Source organism: Pogoniulus pusillus, unplaced genomic scaffold (assembly GCF_015220805.1).
Source record: "Pogoniulus pusillus isolate bPogPus1 unplaced genomic scaffold, bPogPus1.pri scaffold_50_arrow_ctg1A, whole genome shotgun sequence".
NCBI classification, from domain to species: Eukaryota; Metazoa; Chordata; class Aves; order Piciformes; family Lybiidae; genus Pogoniulus; species Pogoniulus pusillus.
This window is the reverse complement of record NW_026974709.1, coordinates 154,067-169,449: the sequence shown is the minus strand read 5'-3', so window position 1 is coordinate 169,449 and position 15,383 is coordinate 154,067. Positions and strand designations below refer to the sequence as shown.

The 15,383-nt window shown below is 45.5% G+C and overlaps 1 protein-coding gene across 5 annotated transcripts in view; it reads left to right on the top strand.

The window, feature by feature from the left end:
* Window positions 1-6,161, top strand: part of LOC135174234 (gastrula zinc finger protein XlCGF26.1-like) — a 203,351-nt gene extending 197,190 nt beyond the window's left edge. For 2 of the 5 annotated variants that reach the window (XM_064141451.1, XM_064141450.1), the window contains exons 3-4: window positions 132-221; window positions 5,822-5,910. In XM_064141451.1, the coding sequence (XP_063997521.1) occupies window positions 132-220 (89 nt within the window). In that variant the 3' untranslated portion in view covers window position 221; window positions 5,822-5,910. Of the gene's footprint in view, window positions 1-131; window positions 222-5,821 lie in introns of those variants that run through there. The other 3 variants (XR_010301817.1, XR_010301816.1, XM_064141452.1) reach the window with 3 other exon arrangements.
* Window positions 6,162-15,383: the final 9,222 nt, after the last annotated feature.

The following is a 15,383-nucleotide window of genomic DNA, read 5'->3' as shown; positions in this document are numbered from 1 at the left end:
ACTGCTTTTGCAAATAGTCTGAGCTAAGGTACTCCTGCATTGTGTTGTTAGATTGATAAGATGATTAGCTAAGGTAATTAAGCATTGTGCTTATGACATCTTATGTTACATTAAACTCTTATCTCTTTCAGCCCTGATCTGTGTTGCTCTTCCCCTGACTTTCGTGTTGGGGCAGGAGGCAGCCCTTGCACTAAACCATTACACACCTGTCCATGGCTGAGGTATGTCAATAATAACCCAAAGTTACCCAAGTCCTGTTTTTTTCACTTTTGGTTAGGACATTCCTTCCCACAATGCTCAAATGTTGGGGGGCTTTGTTCCCTAGGAAGAGGGCTGGAGCCCTCTACCTAGTTCAGAAGGGTCGAAGTGAGGCTCTCAGAAGAGTCTTGAGTGTGCCTTGCCAGGGGCAGTCTCATGGACATCTGAGAGGGTTTTTTGAGGGTGTGTCAAGGGATGTTAGATGTTTTTGGGGTCTGGAGGGTTGTAGGATTGAGTTTCATAATCTTGGGAGGGTGTAGTGAGAATTACAGGGAAAATAACCTTGAGAAGGCTGGCAGAGAAGCTGCAAAGTGAGCAGCTGCCAGTGAGAGCACCCCCAAGTAACAAGACATACACCAATATGGTTAAATCATTGTTCTTCAACTCTTGTCAATCCAGGGTTCTGTTTTTACAGCATACAGCAAGGTTGCCTGCGTGTGGCATTTTCTGATTGGTTTTATCTATGCACCCAAACCACAAATCTGCAAGAAACACTACATCCTTTTGGGGTTAGTAAAGATAACAGTCAGTTCCTGCTCTGTGTCCTGGTTACTACAGAATCTCCTGCTGCTTCCTTTAGATTTGGGGCTCAGAGTTAGTTCAAGGACTAGGGACAAGCCTCATATGCTGGATTGCTCAGGTCTAATAATTCATGCCCACCTTTTCAGCTAAAATTTCCTCCACAATTCCCCCTTTTTCTTTTTGAGCAATCCAGGCTTGGTCCACAATCTTATTTAATCCCTTTTTAGTACAACTAAATGCTATACGTACACGCAGTAATATAACTAAGATAATAATAATGATTCTTAAGCCTTCTTTAATTAAACTGCTAAGCCAGCCAGGGATATCTCCAAACAGGCTTTGCAGTTGCGCTAGTTTGAAGCAGAGTAGAATGTTTTGGTGAGAAGAAGTAGATCATAGGCTGTGAAAGGAAAACAGTGGTGATGTCTAATCCCCTCAGAGACTTGCTGAAGAAGAAATTAAAACATTAGATAACACTCTCGCCATTTTGTCTCGCTCTGCCTTGGGCTTCTGACTGAGCTGCATCTCCCTAACCTCACTTTCCATTTGGACTAACCTTCTTTTGCTTCTTAACCTCTTGGCTGAACCTCTGTTCTTCTTTAGGACTGGGGTAAGGTTGAGAGGGGCAGGGAGTAGGTGCAGGGGTGGTTGAGAGCCCCTCCTGGGGACTCAGGTTTCTGGGAGGGGAGTTGTGTTTCTGTATTACCTTTTACCTTGTGTATTTCTGTATATAACTGTATCTACTGTAAATATCTGCTTGTATATTGTGCTAGCTGTAAATAAATAGCTTCATTTATATTCCCAGAGCTGACTGAGTCTAGTCTGGGTGATTTCTAAAGTGTGGGGGGGTTGGGAATACCCAAACCATCACAGCAACCAATCATCAAAGATTGATGTTTCTTTTTGAATCTTATTGGCATGACTTTTCATCCAAGTTATGCTTTTGTGAATGGATTCGCTATGATCTGATAAATTCTGGAACGCAGTTTCGCGGCATAATTTATGGGGGAAATACGCGAGGCGTTGACTATTTTATCAGTGATTTATTGCAAAGAATGCGAATTCCCTCTTCCCGAAACTACACCACCACTGTGAATTCTTTTTGATTGAGATCAAAGTAACATTTCCGAAAATGGCAAATTAAAGAGTCTACGATGTTTAAAGAGAGTTCTTTGAGTCTCTGGTTCGAGTTAATAGTTCGTCAGCTACTCACAGTCTGTAGCTTGGCAGGGAGTCCCTTTCTCCCGATGAGGGTCCAGGTATGCAGGTTTTAGCCTCTGCGACTCGGGGTCCGCCCGAGGCGAGACTAGATCGGCGAGCAGTTTGTTGTTGTTAAGTCCGGGGAAGGACAGGAGCGAGGGTGAGATCCAGAGCAAAAGAGCAAAAGGCAAAAAGCAAAAGGCGAGAGAGCCCCGATCCTGGCCTGTCCACCATTTTTATAATGTTCCAAAACAGGACTAGCCCACAATTCGGACCACTTTTACGTTGTTCACATACATTGGTAAAAAACAGTAAGCAATTTATATAATTGGATAACATTACCTAAAACAATATAAAGACCACTCCTCAGGCCAGCCCACCTGCAGGTGCTGGGCAGGCCTAAGAAAGTCGTTTTCTGCTTAACCAAAACAATACCCTGTTGTCTGGAAAGCAAGGCCAAGTGAAAAGGAAACATGGCCAGTGTTTACCTCTCACTTACCCTAGGGAGAAATCTTCCCATGGGACTGAAAGATTGTTTTGGTTTTTCGATGCTTCTGACTTGAATGTGAGGCACTAGAAACTACACAATATAGCAAAAGCTTAGAGAGCCTTTGCTACTCTCCATGACAGCACATTCCTTCAGAATCCTCAGAACCATGTCCTTGGGCTAATTAAAGAAAATCAATGGCTGCTCAATTTTGCAGCGGGGCATGACAGAGGCTGTTCTGATCAACCAGTAATTATTCTAAAATAGCTGTGGTAGCATTAGCTCGTTTTTCTGACCAACATCCAAGTTTCTCTGTTTCTCTTAGTGCCTTCCCAGCTGTGCCTCCTGGTAAGAATATAGCTAGGGCTATGCGGGCAGCTGTGGACAATAGTTCGACATTGTCATTGCAGTCAGGACTTAATCCAGTGGATCGTTTAGATCTGTGTTGTGTTTCTTAGTTGGCCAATCTGAGGGGCAAACATTGTCTGTTTTCTTATGTAACATGGGCCGCCATAGGCATTCTTTGGTATGCCTTGCCAGGCTCTATCACCACAGATTAGCAACACATTATCAGGGAGTGCCTTAGCAGATTTGTTGTTCCACAGTAGGGGACCCTTGCCCTTTTTTAATTCCTCAGTACTGTCATGCCAATTGCTTGCTCCATAGGCACCTAAAGTTTTGATATAACCTTTGTTGTTATCATTTGAACCACAGTGCCCACCTTCATTGTCAATCAAATTATCATAAGGTTCCCCTGGGGACACGACTGTCCATCCACTCTCATTCCATGATCTTATCTCAGGCCACCTTAAGGCCTTAGCTGTATGTGATAAGAGGTTGAGACCTTGGTATAAATTTCCAAACACAAAAGGTGTCTGGTTTCATCCCTGGGATGTATTCCATATGCTCTGTGACCCCAGTAATTCCAATTCTTGGGGACTCCAGGGCAAGGTGACATTCAAACCTTTGATTAAACTTGCTGCACACTCAGAAGCATTTGTGATTCCAGTACAATTAGTAGTACTATAACTCTTAAATTAATTTTCATTAAACCCTGGCATGTCTGTTAATCAAGTTTTAAAAGGATCTGTGGCTGGTACCATAGCTATACAGAACTCCTTAACACCTGTCTCATTAGCCCACGTAACCCACAGATTGTTCCATGTATCAGTCTCGTGGATAGCTGTCCCTGTCTCCATCGTTTTCAGGAGTAGGCACAGCAGGGTCACTGGGATCAGTTCCAGTTTAATCTTGCTGGTCCTTAACAACTGCTTTTGTAAAACGGCTTGGTACCCAAAGTGGCCCTTGTTCTGTGGAAACACAAAGATGGCCTCTACCGTTAAACAACCCCGGGGATGGTCCTTCCCAGTTCCCTGGTTTTGGGTTACGATATTTCACCAAGAGGCCAGGTATCGACGTGATGGCATGATTCTTTAGGTAGCGTGGTGCAGCACAGTGGGAGGTTCCTGATGATCACCTGTCAAGCACAAAAAATTCACTGCAAATAATACTTTGCTCAGTCTTTCTTGGGGGTCAGTAGTACCTGCATGTTTGGCCAGATAAGCCTTCAGTGTCTGGAGTGTTCTTTCTGTGATTGCTTGTCCTGTGGGAGAATTTGGAATTCCTGTTACATGTTTTACTCCCCACAGTTGAAGAAAGTGTTGAAACTTATCACTGGCATAGGCCGGCCTGTTGTCTGTCTTTGTCTGTTCTGGCACTCCTAGAACTGCAAAGGCATCAGTAAGGTGTTTACAGACGTGCTTTGCTGTTTCTCCTGTTAAGGGAGTGGCCCATATTACCTTTGAAAAGGTGTCAGCACTAACGTGGACATACTTCAGTCTCCCAAACTGCACTACCTGTGTAACGTCCATCTGCCAAATTTCCAGTGCCTTTAAGCCTCTTAGGTTAACCCCAAGGCCAAGACCTGGCCCATGATTACTACATTGTGGACAGAGTCTGACTCTGCCTTTGGCTTCTGTGATTGAGAGCTTAAATTGTCTTGACAATGCTCTAGTGTTTCGGTGGAACATACCATGTGAAAGGCGTGCCTGTTCAAACACACTTACTGGGGGAACTCATTGACTGGGGCTTATTAGTTTATCAGCTCTATCATTTCCTTCTCCCAATCCAGAATTTAACTGGTGACTCCTAATGTGGATTTCACAGTACTCATGCTCTCGCTGAGAAAGGTGATGTCTTAGTTCTAGTAACAACTGTGCTAGCCTCTCCTGTTTTGGTGCTTTCAGCAATGAATCTTCAATCCTGGCGACAGCACCTGCAACGTAGAGGGAGTCAGTGACCACATTCAGTGGTTCTTGTGTCCAGTTTTTGAATGCCCATGCAACTGCTGTCAATTCTAGGGTTTGTAGCGAGTCATCCCTCGTTCCCACCATAAGATGATGATGCCATTTTCCATTGTATACCATGTGCATACTGCTTTTCTTTTGTTCTTACCTGCATCCATGTATACTGTTTGTCTGGGCACAGGTACAGGGCTCAGTTTTGGAATTCTGAACCATTGTAAGTTCTTTATTGTGGAGAGATTTTTGCTAACAGGACATGAAATGATAAACGTGAGCAACCCGTGCTGGGAAGTGTCCTTGGGCCCATCTTGGGCTCAGGAAACCAAACTGTAAACAGTGAGCACCCCACACACAGCTGCAGTGGGCAGAGTTAGCCAGCCCAAGGGAGCTGGGTTGGCCAGCTTGGGGGTTGACCCCTGTAGAATGTTATTGTATATCACCCTATCCATGCCATGCTTGTAACCCTGTACCCTCCACATGTAACCAATCCTAGTTGTGCACGCCTCTTGCAAGAAAGCATATAAGTCTCTGCATCACGGAAATAAAGTGGGATTATGACCATCTAACCATATTGGTGAACAAAGAGTCATTTTACCCATGTGGTCCACCGGCACTTTATTCCCTGCCATATCTTTCGTGCCGGATAAGCATTACTTATTTCCCTTGTGAATCCTAGTAAAGCTTCCTGTAATGGCGCAGAGTTAGTCAGACACCACTCTAATTGGTCACCTGTCATTGGTACACTGATAGCTACTGGCTCCTCCCCATCTAGTTCCACAATTTAGTTCTACCCTTCTTTATCAGATCTGCAAGTGCTTCTGCATGAGTTTGGACAGTGTTTTTTGGGTGGGTAGGCAGGAATACCCATTCTGTGATATTCCAATCATTGTCAGTGGCACTTTTCACTCCCCTGGTACTCTCCCCCTTTTCTTTTTGCCACTGAGCAATGATTGCAAAAGGATGTCTATTGATACATAGAAGCAGTAGAGGTTGGTTGGCAAGTGGATACACCAGTCAGTAATTGTTTGGTTATCGCTTTGATTGCCTGTAGGATCACAGGAACTGCAACACAAACCCTGGGGCAGACTGTCTGAGTCGGAGTGATCTGATTAGAAGAAGCAAGGAAACAGGACTTTGCTACTTGATGAATATGCCTGTCCTTCTCACCTGATGAATATGCTAAGACTGTCCTGCCATCTGATGAATATGCCTGTCCTTCTTATCTGATGAATATGCTGAGACTGTTGCTCCCCAGGCAGCTGATGTGGCCGACAGAATTTAGATTAGATGATTTTGCGTGTGATAAAATGACTAATCAATAGATAAAGATTTTAAGACTTCTGACAAAGTGTTCCTGTGTGTTGCCTAATAAAGTCGGAACTTAGCTTGCATCAAGCTGCCTCCCCGTCTCTTCATCGTGGCAATTGCCAACTTCTGTTGTGTTGTTAGAGAAATATTTTTGTTTGCATCTGTTCCCTGTAACATAGGCAGCAATGGTTCTAAATCCTCATTGGTTATTCCCACTATTTTTTGTACCAGTTGAACATCACCCTGAATTTTTGGACATCCATTAGCATTGTAAGCTCTGTGTGGATGTCAATCTTTTGAGGTCTGATTGTGGCCTCAGTAATTTTGCAGCCCAAATAGTTCCAAGGACTCTGCTGCTGTATTTTTTCTGGGGCAATGGTCAGACCACTTCTCTTGCAGACTGCCTCAGTCATTTTCAAGTTTGCAGGCACAAATGGCCTTGAACGACAGAAAAGAAAGTCGTCCATATAGTGATAGGTATTTGTACATGCCCAATTTTTTCTCAAGGGTTGCAATGCCCTCGCAATGAACAATTGTCAGAGGGTTGGAGAATTCTTCATTCCCTGTGGTAAAACTGTCTGTTCATCTCGGCTTGCAGGCTTGGCTTTGTTTACAGATGGCACTGTGAAGGCAAATCGCTGTCAGTCTTGCTCAGCAAGTGGTATGGTGAAGAAACAGCCCTTTAGATCAATTATCAGCAAATGCCAGTCCTTTGGGAGCATACTTGATGATGGCAGTCCTGGCTGAAGAGCTCCCATAACCTGCATCTGGTCATTTACTGCTCGAAGATCCTGCAGTAGTCTCCATTTTCCAGATGTCTTTGGGATGACAAAAATTGGTGTGTTCCAAGGGCTAAGTGAAGGTTGAATATGTCCTGCTTTTAGTTGTTCTTGGACAACTTCTGTTGCCTTTTCAAGCCGCTCCTTAGTCATAGGCCACTGCTCGACCCATACCGGCTTTTCTCTTTGCCATGTTATGGGTATGGCTGGTTGCTTGTTGACAGTGGTCTGTAGAAAAAAGGTGACCTTGAGTTGGTTGTTACTACTGCTCCACTTTGACCGAGGTTGTCTCGCCCGGTAAGTGCTTCCAGGTTCCCTGGTAGGGACATAACATATACTCTTTACTGTACTATGCAGTCTTCCCAGGATAAACTCACAGTTTCTCTGCTTTGTTGTGCTGTCGAGTGGCCTCCTACTCCCACTGTTCCAGAAGTTGGGTTAACCAATGGCCAAGCTGGTGGCTATACAGTTTGGTTGATTATGGTAACATCAGCTCCTGTGTCAGTCATAGCGGAGGGAGAGTTTTACAGTTTTCCCAAGAGATGTTAATTCAAGCATTATCATGAGGTGCTGAGACAGGACCTTTGTGAAACATATTACAAGTCCAGTTGATCCAAAACCTCCTTCTCTTTTGACTTCTGGGTTGGATGAGGGTTGTTGATTTTTTTATGGCCACAAGCTGAGCTATGCAGCTACCAGCAGGTAAGAACAAGGGTGGTGTTACAGTGTATGCCATTATAGCTACAGTTCTTTAAAGTCTGCATTGATAACTCCAGGTGTTACAATTATGCCCTTGATTCCCTAATAGAATACATTTCCCTGATCGCCCTAATAGAAGTCCTCCTAAAGAGTCCTTTAGAACGGACCAGGGGCCTGTTGCAGTGGTTGGGATTTTCGTTACCTTTTCATCTTGCGAGGTCAGACTTCCTGCTGTTGCCAGGTCCACTCTGAGGCTCCCACTGGTGGCTGGTTGGTGGGTGTCCAGGTAGCCTTTTCCTGGTTTTGGGCTACAGCTACCGTTGTCTTTGCACGGCTGTTCACGCTGCTCTTGAAGTTTCCCGACCGGCATGCTGAAGTTGCATGGCTAGGTGACTGACATCGATCGCACCACACTGATGCAGTGCAGCATTTTTTGACATGCCCTGGTTGCCCACAACCAAAACAATTGACACTGAATCTACCAGGGAGGGCCCTCCTCTGAGGTTTAGTAGAAGCAACAAAAACTTTCTTCTCAAGGGTGTTTTCTACTGCCTTGCCCACTGCCTGTGCTAGGTCAGCTGTGGTAGCCTGGTTGGAGGCATGTACCGCGTCAGCCACAAGTGCATACTCTTCTCTACCCTGGGCTCAGGCAATTCATTCTAGCATATCCTCCACTGAGGCTCCTGTTGGTAATGTGGCCAATATACTCTTTGTCTTGGGGTGGCATTTTCAGAGGCCATACTTGTAATCAAACCTGCTTTTGTATTGTCATCCATGTCACCTTCATGTTTTAAAGCAGCCCATAGTCGATTGATAAAATGACTGTATTCTTCATTTGTTCCTTGCCTAATGCCCACGAAGGAAGGTCCTGGCATTAAGCCGGGAGCTGTGTTAAAGGCTTGTTGCGCTAGGTGGGCAGCTAGGTTGTGCAGGGCTGCTGGGAATCGCAGTTGAATGTCAGTGCCTTGGTACAACCCCTGTCCGGTTATCATGTCTGGTGTCAGTCTGAACAGTGGATCACCTTGTGCCTGGTGTCTTGGAGCCTCTCTACATGCTTGTCGATGTGGCAGAGGGGTATTCTGCTGCCTACACCGATTTTGGCGGAGGAGAAAAATTAATTGGGGTGAGATAATATTATATAAAAATATATAAACTCTATATTCTGAACTCTGCCACCCCCAATCACTGTGTATTAATATTAAAAGGATTCTACTCGGACATGAAAACATTCTAGGATAAAATATCTACAGTAACTTATTTGTAACTAGAATACAGTTCAAACTATAAACAGAGAGAGGAGTTTTCCCCCCAGCAAATACCACTTGGGGTCTATATGCTATTTGCCCTGCAAAATAGGCTGAAAACTCTTTCTGCTCTATGGCAGAGACAACAGATATTACAGAGGCATTAAAGCATTTACTCATAACTCTTATTAATTATCAATCACTCTCAGGGGCTATGTCACAGCCTATTACAAGTGTCCAAACTTGAGGGGAGTCTTTGCCCTTGGACTTTGAGGCTGGAATCCTCCCGGCTTCAGGGGAAAGGAGATTCTTCCTGGCTTGTGGGGAAAATGACAGTCTCTGATCTTGTTCTCCAGGCGAAGGCTGTAATCTCTGCCCTTGTGTCCTGGCTTCTTGTGAACGCTCTGTCCAGGGATTCTTAGGCAGGCAGGAGCTCAGGTGCAGAGGTAGGATGCCATGCTGTCGCAGCACGATGTAGCGCTGGCCAGACAGGCTGATCACGTGCAGACAAGTGGAGCCTGCTTCCTGGTAACTCGGTGGCAGTGGCACTTACCAGGCAATGATAAGGCAGCAGGCGTGCAAGGTGTGCATGGCTGTTTGGAGTCTGCACTCTGTAGGTAAAGGCAGGCAATATAGGATCTAGTCCTGATAACACAGTGGCATGCAAATGTGCACAGCTGGCTGTGAGACTATGGGCTCCATATATATATATATATATAGGCAGGCTTAAGTGAGCTCTGCAAGTGCACAGGCAGGGGAGTCCGAGCTAGCAAGGTAGCATGAGCAGGGATGTCTGAGCACGTTGTTTACCTGTGTACCCCTATTTATTGAATGTGAGCCAGATTAATGGCCCCTTGGCCACTAGAATGACCAATCAGGTTGGCAGTCAACCAAACCTTACCGTAATAGGCAAATGCCACTTGCCTGGACTTTCCCAAATATGGGAATTACATGGGCCTACACCAGGGAAGCACGAGCTGGGTGTGTGGGGGGCTTACAAACAGGGGTCCTGGCAGACCAGACTCTGTGGCACCAGGCCTATTGTGCCACTTTTATCCATTTAATGTGTTTACCTCTGGTTTGGGCAGAAAAACATGTCCAGGCAGGGCAAGGCATAAGCAAGCCTGCTTTTGGGCCTACAGGCTCTCCACAACAGTTGATACCACTCCCATTCCCATAGCAAAAACTGAGATGGAGTTAGTGTGAGACTAGCAAGATTACAACAGTCTACTGGCACACAAAGGTCTGCTGAGAAAATCCAGTCAAGTGTTTGTCTTGCAGGTTCAGACCACAAACCATATTCTTTGATATTTTTTTGCAGTCTCTCTAAAGGCTTCCAATCCCATGCCTCCTGTCACGATTCCCCATTCGCATTGGTAATCATGGGGCAAGCAGCCAGCTGTGACAGGTGCCATTCACCTTCAGTAAGTGCATTCTTAATAATCCCTGACCACTTTAGATTATGTTGCGCAGCCTTCTCCTGTGCAACAGGAGGGTCTGTTAGCTTAATGTCTTTCAGGCACTCAGAAAGAGGTTTGACTGTCAGGAGAGATTGTTCCTTATCCTTCTCAGGGAGCCTGGGATTATCCAGCTTCCACTTCTCTAGCATTTTCACAACCTGTTCCAAAGTGTTCTGAGTTTCTGAAGACGTAGCGGTGATTGATGTTTGCTAACACACGCAGAGCCCTGGGAGCAAGCCTCCTTTCTTGTCTGTATAGCAGAGTTCTCAACAGACATAGGCAGGGCTTCAGTCTCCCATTTCAGAGAGGCTAAGGGGGGCTGCTCATTTGATCGGCAATTTGGACCCCCTTGTTCTTGTTCTACACTCTTTTTCAATTCAGCAGCTGAGATGGCAGTCCTGCCAGTCATCCCTTCCACTGGCCCTGTGTGGTTTACTCCAAACACGTGTGCTAGTGAATTCTCTTTTTCTTCTCACGGAAGGGGGGGCATGCTTGGAGCTATTGGAGAGGCAGCACCATTCTTGGTGTTATTGACCTCTGGCGCGGCCAGTAGTGACTGTGAGTCAGCCAGGGCAACCTTTCTTTCTGCTTTCATCTCCATTAAGGTATTTATTACATCTCACCAGGTGGAACCAAGCTTTTGAGCACTTTTAGAGTCGTTACCTTCAGTAATAACTGCTTCCCACATTGCATTCCCCACTTCTCTCCAGCTCTCTGGGCTAAAAATCATATGAATCTGCTTCATAAAACCCTTCTCTTTGGCCCATTTGATAGCTCTTGGAGCCTTTTAATATCAGGCATAATCTGTCTCTTGGAGAGTATGCTCGCCAGTAGATGTAAGGCTGTGTCCATTTCCATCTCAGTCTTACCTTCTTCTATGGAGTCCTCGTCTGCAGTCTGAGCTGATCCGGCTTACTGCCTCCTTTTTGCAGCACCCTCTGTATGGTGCTCACCGGTGACTTTGTTTCAGTTCGAAAGGTCTGCACTATCTTGGTCCTTCCTGATCCTGGGTCCCCGTATTCAGGCGCCACTTGCCGGTGAAAGCGCCCCAAAGTAACAAGACCTACACCAATATGGTTAAATCATTGTTCTTCAACTTTATCAATCCAGGGTTCTGTTCTTATAGCTGTTGCAGAGGGGGATTCTCAATACCTACACCTATTTTGGCAGAGGGGAGAAATTAATTGGGGCAGTATAATTTTATATAAAAATATAGATTTATTAAATTCAATATTCTGAACTCTGCCACCCCCAACCACTGTATATTAATATTAAAGGTCGGTACACAGTTATGAAAACAATCTAGGATAAAATATGGGCAGGGGTTTGTTATTTAACTAGCAAACAGTCAAACTATAAAGAGAGAGGAGTTTTCCCCACGGCTTAATGCCGCTTGGGGTCTCTAATGCTATTCGCCCAGCAGAGCGGGCTGGAACTGATTCTGCTGTTACCTCTGCAGAGGTAACAGATATTTACAGAGGTATTAAAGCTTTTACTCACAATTCTTATTAATTGTTAATCACCCTCCGAGGCTGCATCACAGCCTGTGCCTAATGTCCAGACATCTCCAGGGTCTCTGCCTGTGGACTTCTGAGGCTGGAATCCTCCCGTCTTGAGGGGAAAGGAAAAATCTTCCCAGCCTCTGGAGAAATAGGTTTTCTGACCTTTTCTCCTGTCATGGAGGTGATCTCTGCCTTTAGTGCTGCTGGCTTCTTCTGGGTGCTGTGTCCAGGAATCTTCAGTTGGCAGGATCTCAGGAGCAGGAGAATATCATGCTGTCTCTGGCACGGTGGTCACGGCTAGCAGGCCGTGTGTGAGTGTGTGCAGACAATCCAGAATCTGCTTCCTGGTTATCTCAGCAGCAGTGACTTTTACCAGGCAATGATAGGCAGCGGGCATGCAAAGTGTGCATGGCTGCTGGGAGTCTGAGCTCCGTAGGTAAAGGCAATACAGGATCTGGTCCTGATAGCAATAGCGTGCAGATGTGCACAGCTGGCCGGAGACTATAGGCTCCTTATGTATATATATATATATATAGATAGATAGATATAGATATATATATATATATGTGTGTGTGTGCAGGCTTAAATGAGCTCTGCAAGAAAGGTACGCAGACAGGTGAGCTGCGAGTAAGTCAAAGCATGAGTGTCTGAGCCTCTGAGCATTGGAGCTATGCAATGGCATCTGAGCTTGGGGGTCTGAGTGGCTGAGCTATGTAGGGTCTATGCCTGAGGGTCTGAGCTGAGCACATTGTTTACCTGTGCACCCCTATTTATTGAATGTGGGCCGAGATTAGTGGTCCCTTTGGCCACTAGAATGATCAATCAGGTTGGCAATCAGCCAAACCTTACCATAATAGGCAGAAGGTTTTTGCCTGGCCTTTCCCAAATATGGGGATCACATGAACTTACCCCAGGGAGACACGAGCTGGGTGCGTGGGGGCTTACACAACCTGTTTACAACCAGGGGTCCTGGCAGAAAAACATGTCCAGGCATGCATAGGCATAAATAAGCCTCTTTTTGGGCCTACAGGCCCTCCATGACAATAGCATACAGAAAGGTTGCCTGCGTGTGGCATTTTCTGATTGGTTTTATCTATGCACCCAAATAACAAATCTGCAAGAAACACTACATCTTTTGGGGTTAGTAAAGATAACAGTTCCTGCTCTGCGTCCTGGTTACTACTGAATCTCATGCTGCTTCCTTTAGATTTGGGGCTCAGGGTTAGTTCAAGGACTGGGGACAAGCCTCATGCTGGATTGCTCAGCTCTAATAATTCATGCCCACATTTTTAAGCTAAAAATTCCTCCATGAACTGCTATCTGCAGAGTTAGCTGTAGTTAGTTGTGCAAGGGGGGACAGTCAGTCAGACCTGTCTCTAGGCATGTGGACAGCCCATATTCTGCTATGTAACCTATCAGAATTATACACACTGTATTAGCCACTATATAAGCATCACTCTTCACTCAATAAAGGGTGCTGACTTACGCATCAAATTGATGTAAGATTCATAGTACTGGTCCCTGCATGGATTTGAGGAACACCCAGCATCTGGTGACACCTGATGTGATTCTCAACACAGGAAGAGTCAGGATGCAGATGACCAGAGGAAGCAGGGGTCTCGCCCGCTGATGAAGGTAGCCAGGCCTATCCGAGAGGGGTAGGGGACCATGGATCCGCCAATCAGTATTGGCAAGAAATGGGGGTCACTGCATTCACAGTGGAAAGAGCTGCTGTGAAAACACTCATGCAGCTTGTGCAAAAAAGGGAGGTATCCCTGAAGGAGTGGAATCTGGGTAAGTTACTGTTGTGGAGTCAAACGAGGGGATATTTAAGAGACTTAAGGCAGCTGTTCAACAACCAATGTCTGGCAGAAGCAGGAGAAGATTTATGGGAGGCTGTATCTGGTGGACTGTAAATCCGATGTTGAGGGACGAGAAAGGGGAGGTCCACGCTCAGTGAAGAAGCAGCTATGGTGAAAGCTTCTACAAAACTTTTTCTCTCTGTGAGAGATATACTTTGGGACAGTCAAACTTTAAAAAGCTGCATTTTGCTGTGCAAAAGAACAACCTTTAATCACCTGGGATGTGATGGGAAAAGCCCTGAGGGATGAAAGAAGCCAGAGCTCCAGAGAGGCTGTAAATTAAGGGAGTGGTACATTGCCAGGTTGGAAAAGTAACAGTATCTGCCCTAAGAGGAGGGGACAGGGGAAAGAAATGGGAAGCTGTTGGCTGCAGGCTATGGAATAAATTTGAGGATGAGAGACTTGTGTTAGTCACTGCTGCTAAGCTGAATGCCATAGAAGTGCTAAGTGCTCAGTTACCATCCCCTGAGGCTTCTGCAGCTCAGATTCACCTGCCTAGAAAGTTAACTTCTTGGCTGCAAAAATGGAGGATTTGGAGAACAAAGCAGTGAATCTGCAGAGTTGTTTCAGCTCTGCATGGGATGGGCAAAAGCAGAGGGGGAGAAGCTGATTCCGTGGTGGGAGTGTTCTGCTTCAGCCATGGGAGCCATGGGAGAAGCATCTCCCACGAGATTCGCCTGCTGCAGCCCCCTGCCTGCTAATGCAGTGGGACCCACTTCCCCTCCCTCTTCCTCCTCCTTTTCTTTCTTTGCAGCTTCTGTGGAGAAGTGTCTCAACTCCTAAAGGGACACTGTGCATTTGCAACTTCTAGAGGGCCAGTGTGCATTTGCAGCTCCTAGAGGGACAGTGTTGTATAGGGTTAACACTCCTGGGGGAGTAACCCTGAACCTGACCCTAGGGGTCTTGGCCCCTCCCCAGGGGTGGGCCACACTGCAGGTGATGGTTAGCCCACTCCCCCCACTTCCTGTGGTATAAAAGAGACAGGAGTTTCCTGTCTCTTCCTCTTTTTTCTTCGCTCCCTCTCAACACACACACTCACACTGCATACCACCACACCACGAGGCAGAGACACCATCACATTGCTCGGGTTGTATCCATCCCTTTTTGTATTTTGCTGTTTTCCCTTCCTTATCCTTTGTAAACTCCCCTACCTCCAATACCTTTTCTAAGTTATTGTTAAACTTTTCCTTTTTAACTTCCAAATCGAGTGAGATTGATTTATTTGGGTGTGCTTATCTCTCTCTCTCTCTCCCTATCTTTGGGAAAGGAGGGGGAAGAGGGGAGGGGGCACTCTATAAATTCTATAAATTGTCATTGGGTCTATTAAATTTATTAGAGTCTCTGGGAAATTGCATTTGAACCCAAGACAATTTATTTGGCATCTCAACGTGGGGCTAGGTAGAAAGAATTCTTTCAGAGAAGATTTGGAAGTTAAAAAATGGATATTCTGAGAGTCTTAATCATTCACGCTTTTGCATGGCTGTTTTGGTCCTGGCTGTTAAAGTTTATGAGTTACCATGTCTTCTGGATTGTCATTGGTATCGTCTGGGAATATTCTAAGCATTTGCCTGTCCGAGTCTATGCCTATTTCCTGAACTCTGTTAGTAATCTCACTGTGTTTAGAAATGTTTCTGGAACATGGAATCAATCTGAGTATATGTGTTGGGACACAGAAGCTCCAGATATTTTGGGGGAGAAATGGTACTGGATAGCTGTTATTTCACTGTGTCTAAATGTGGTTTGGGGAATTTACAATGTA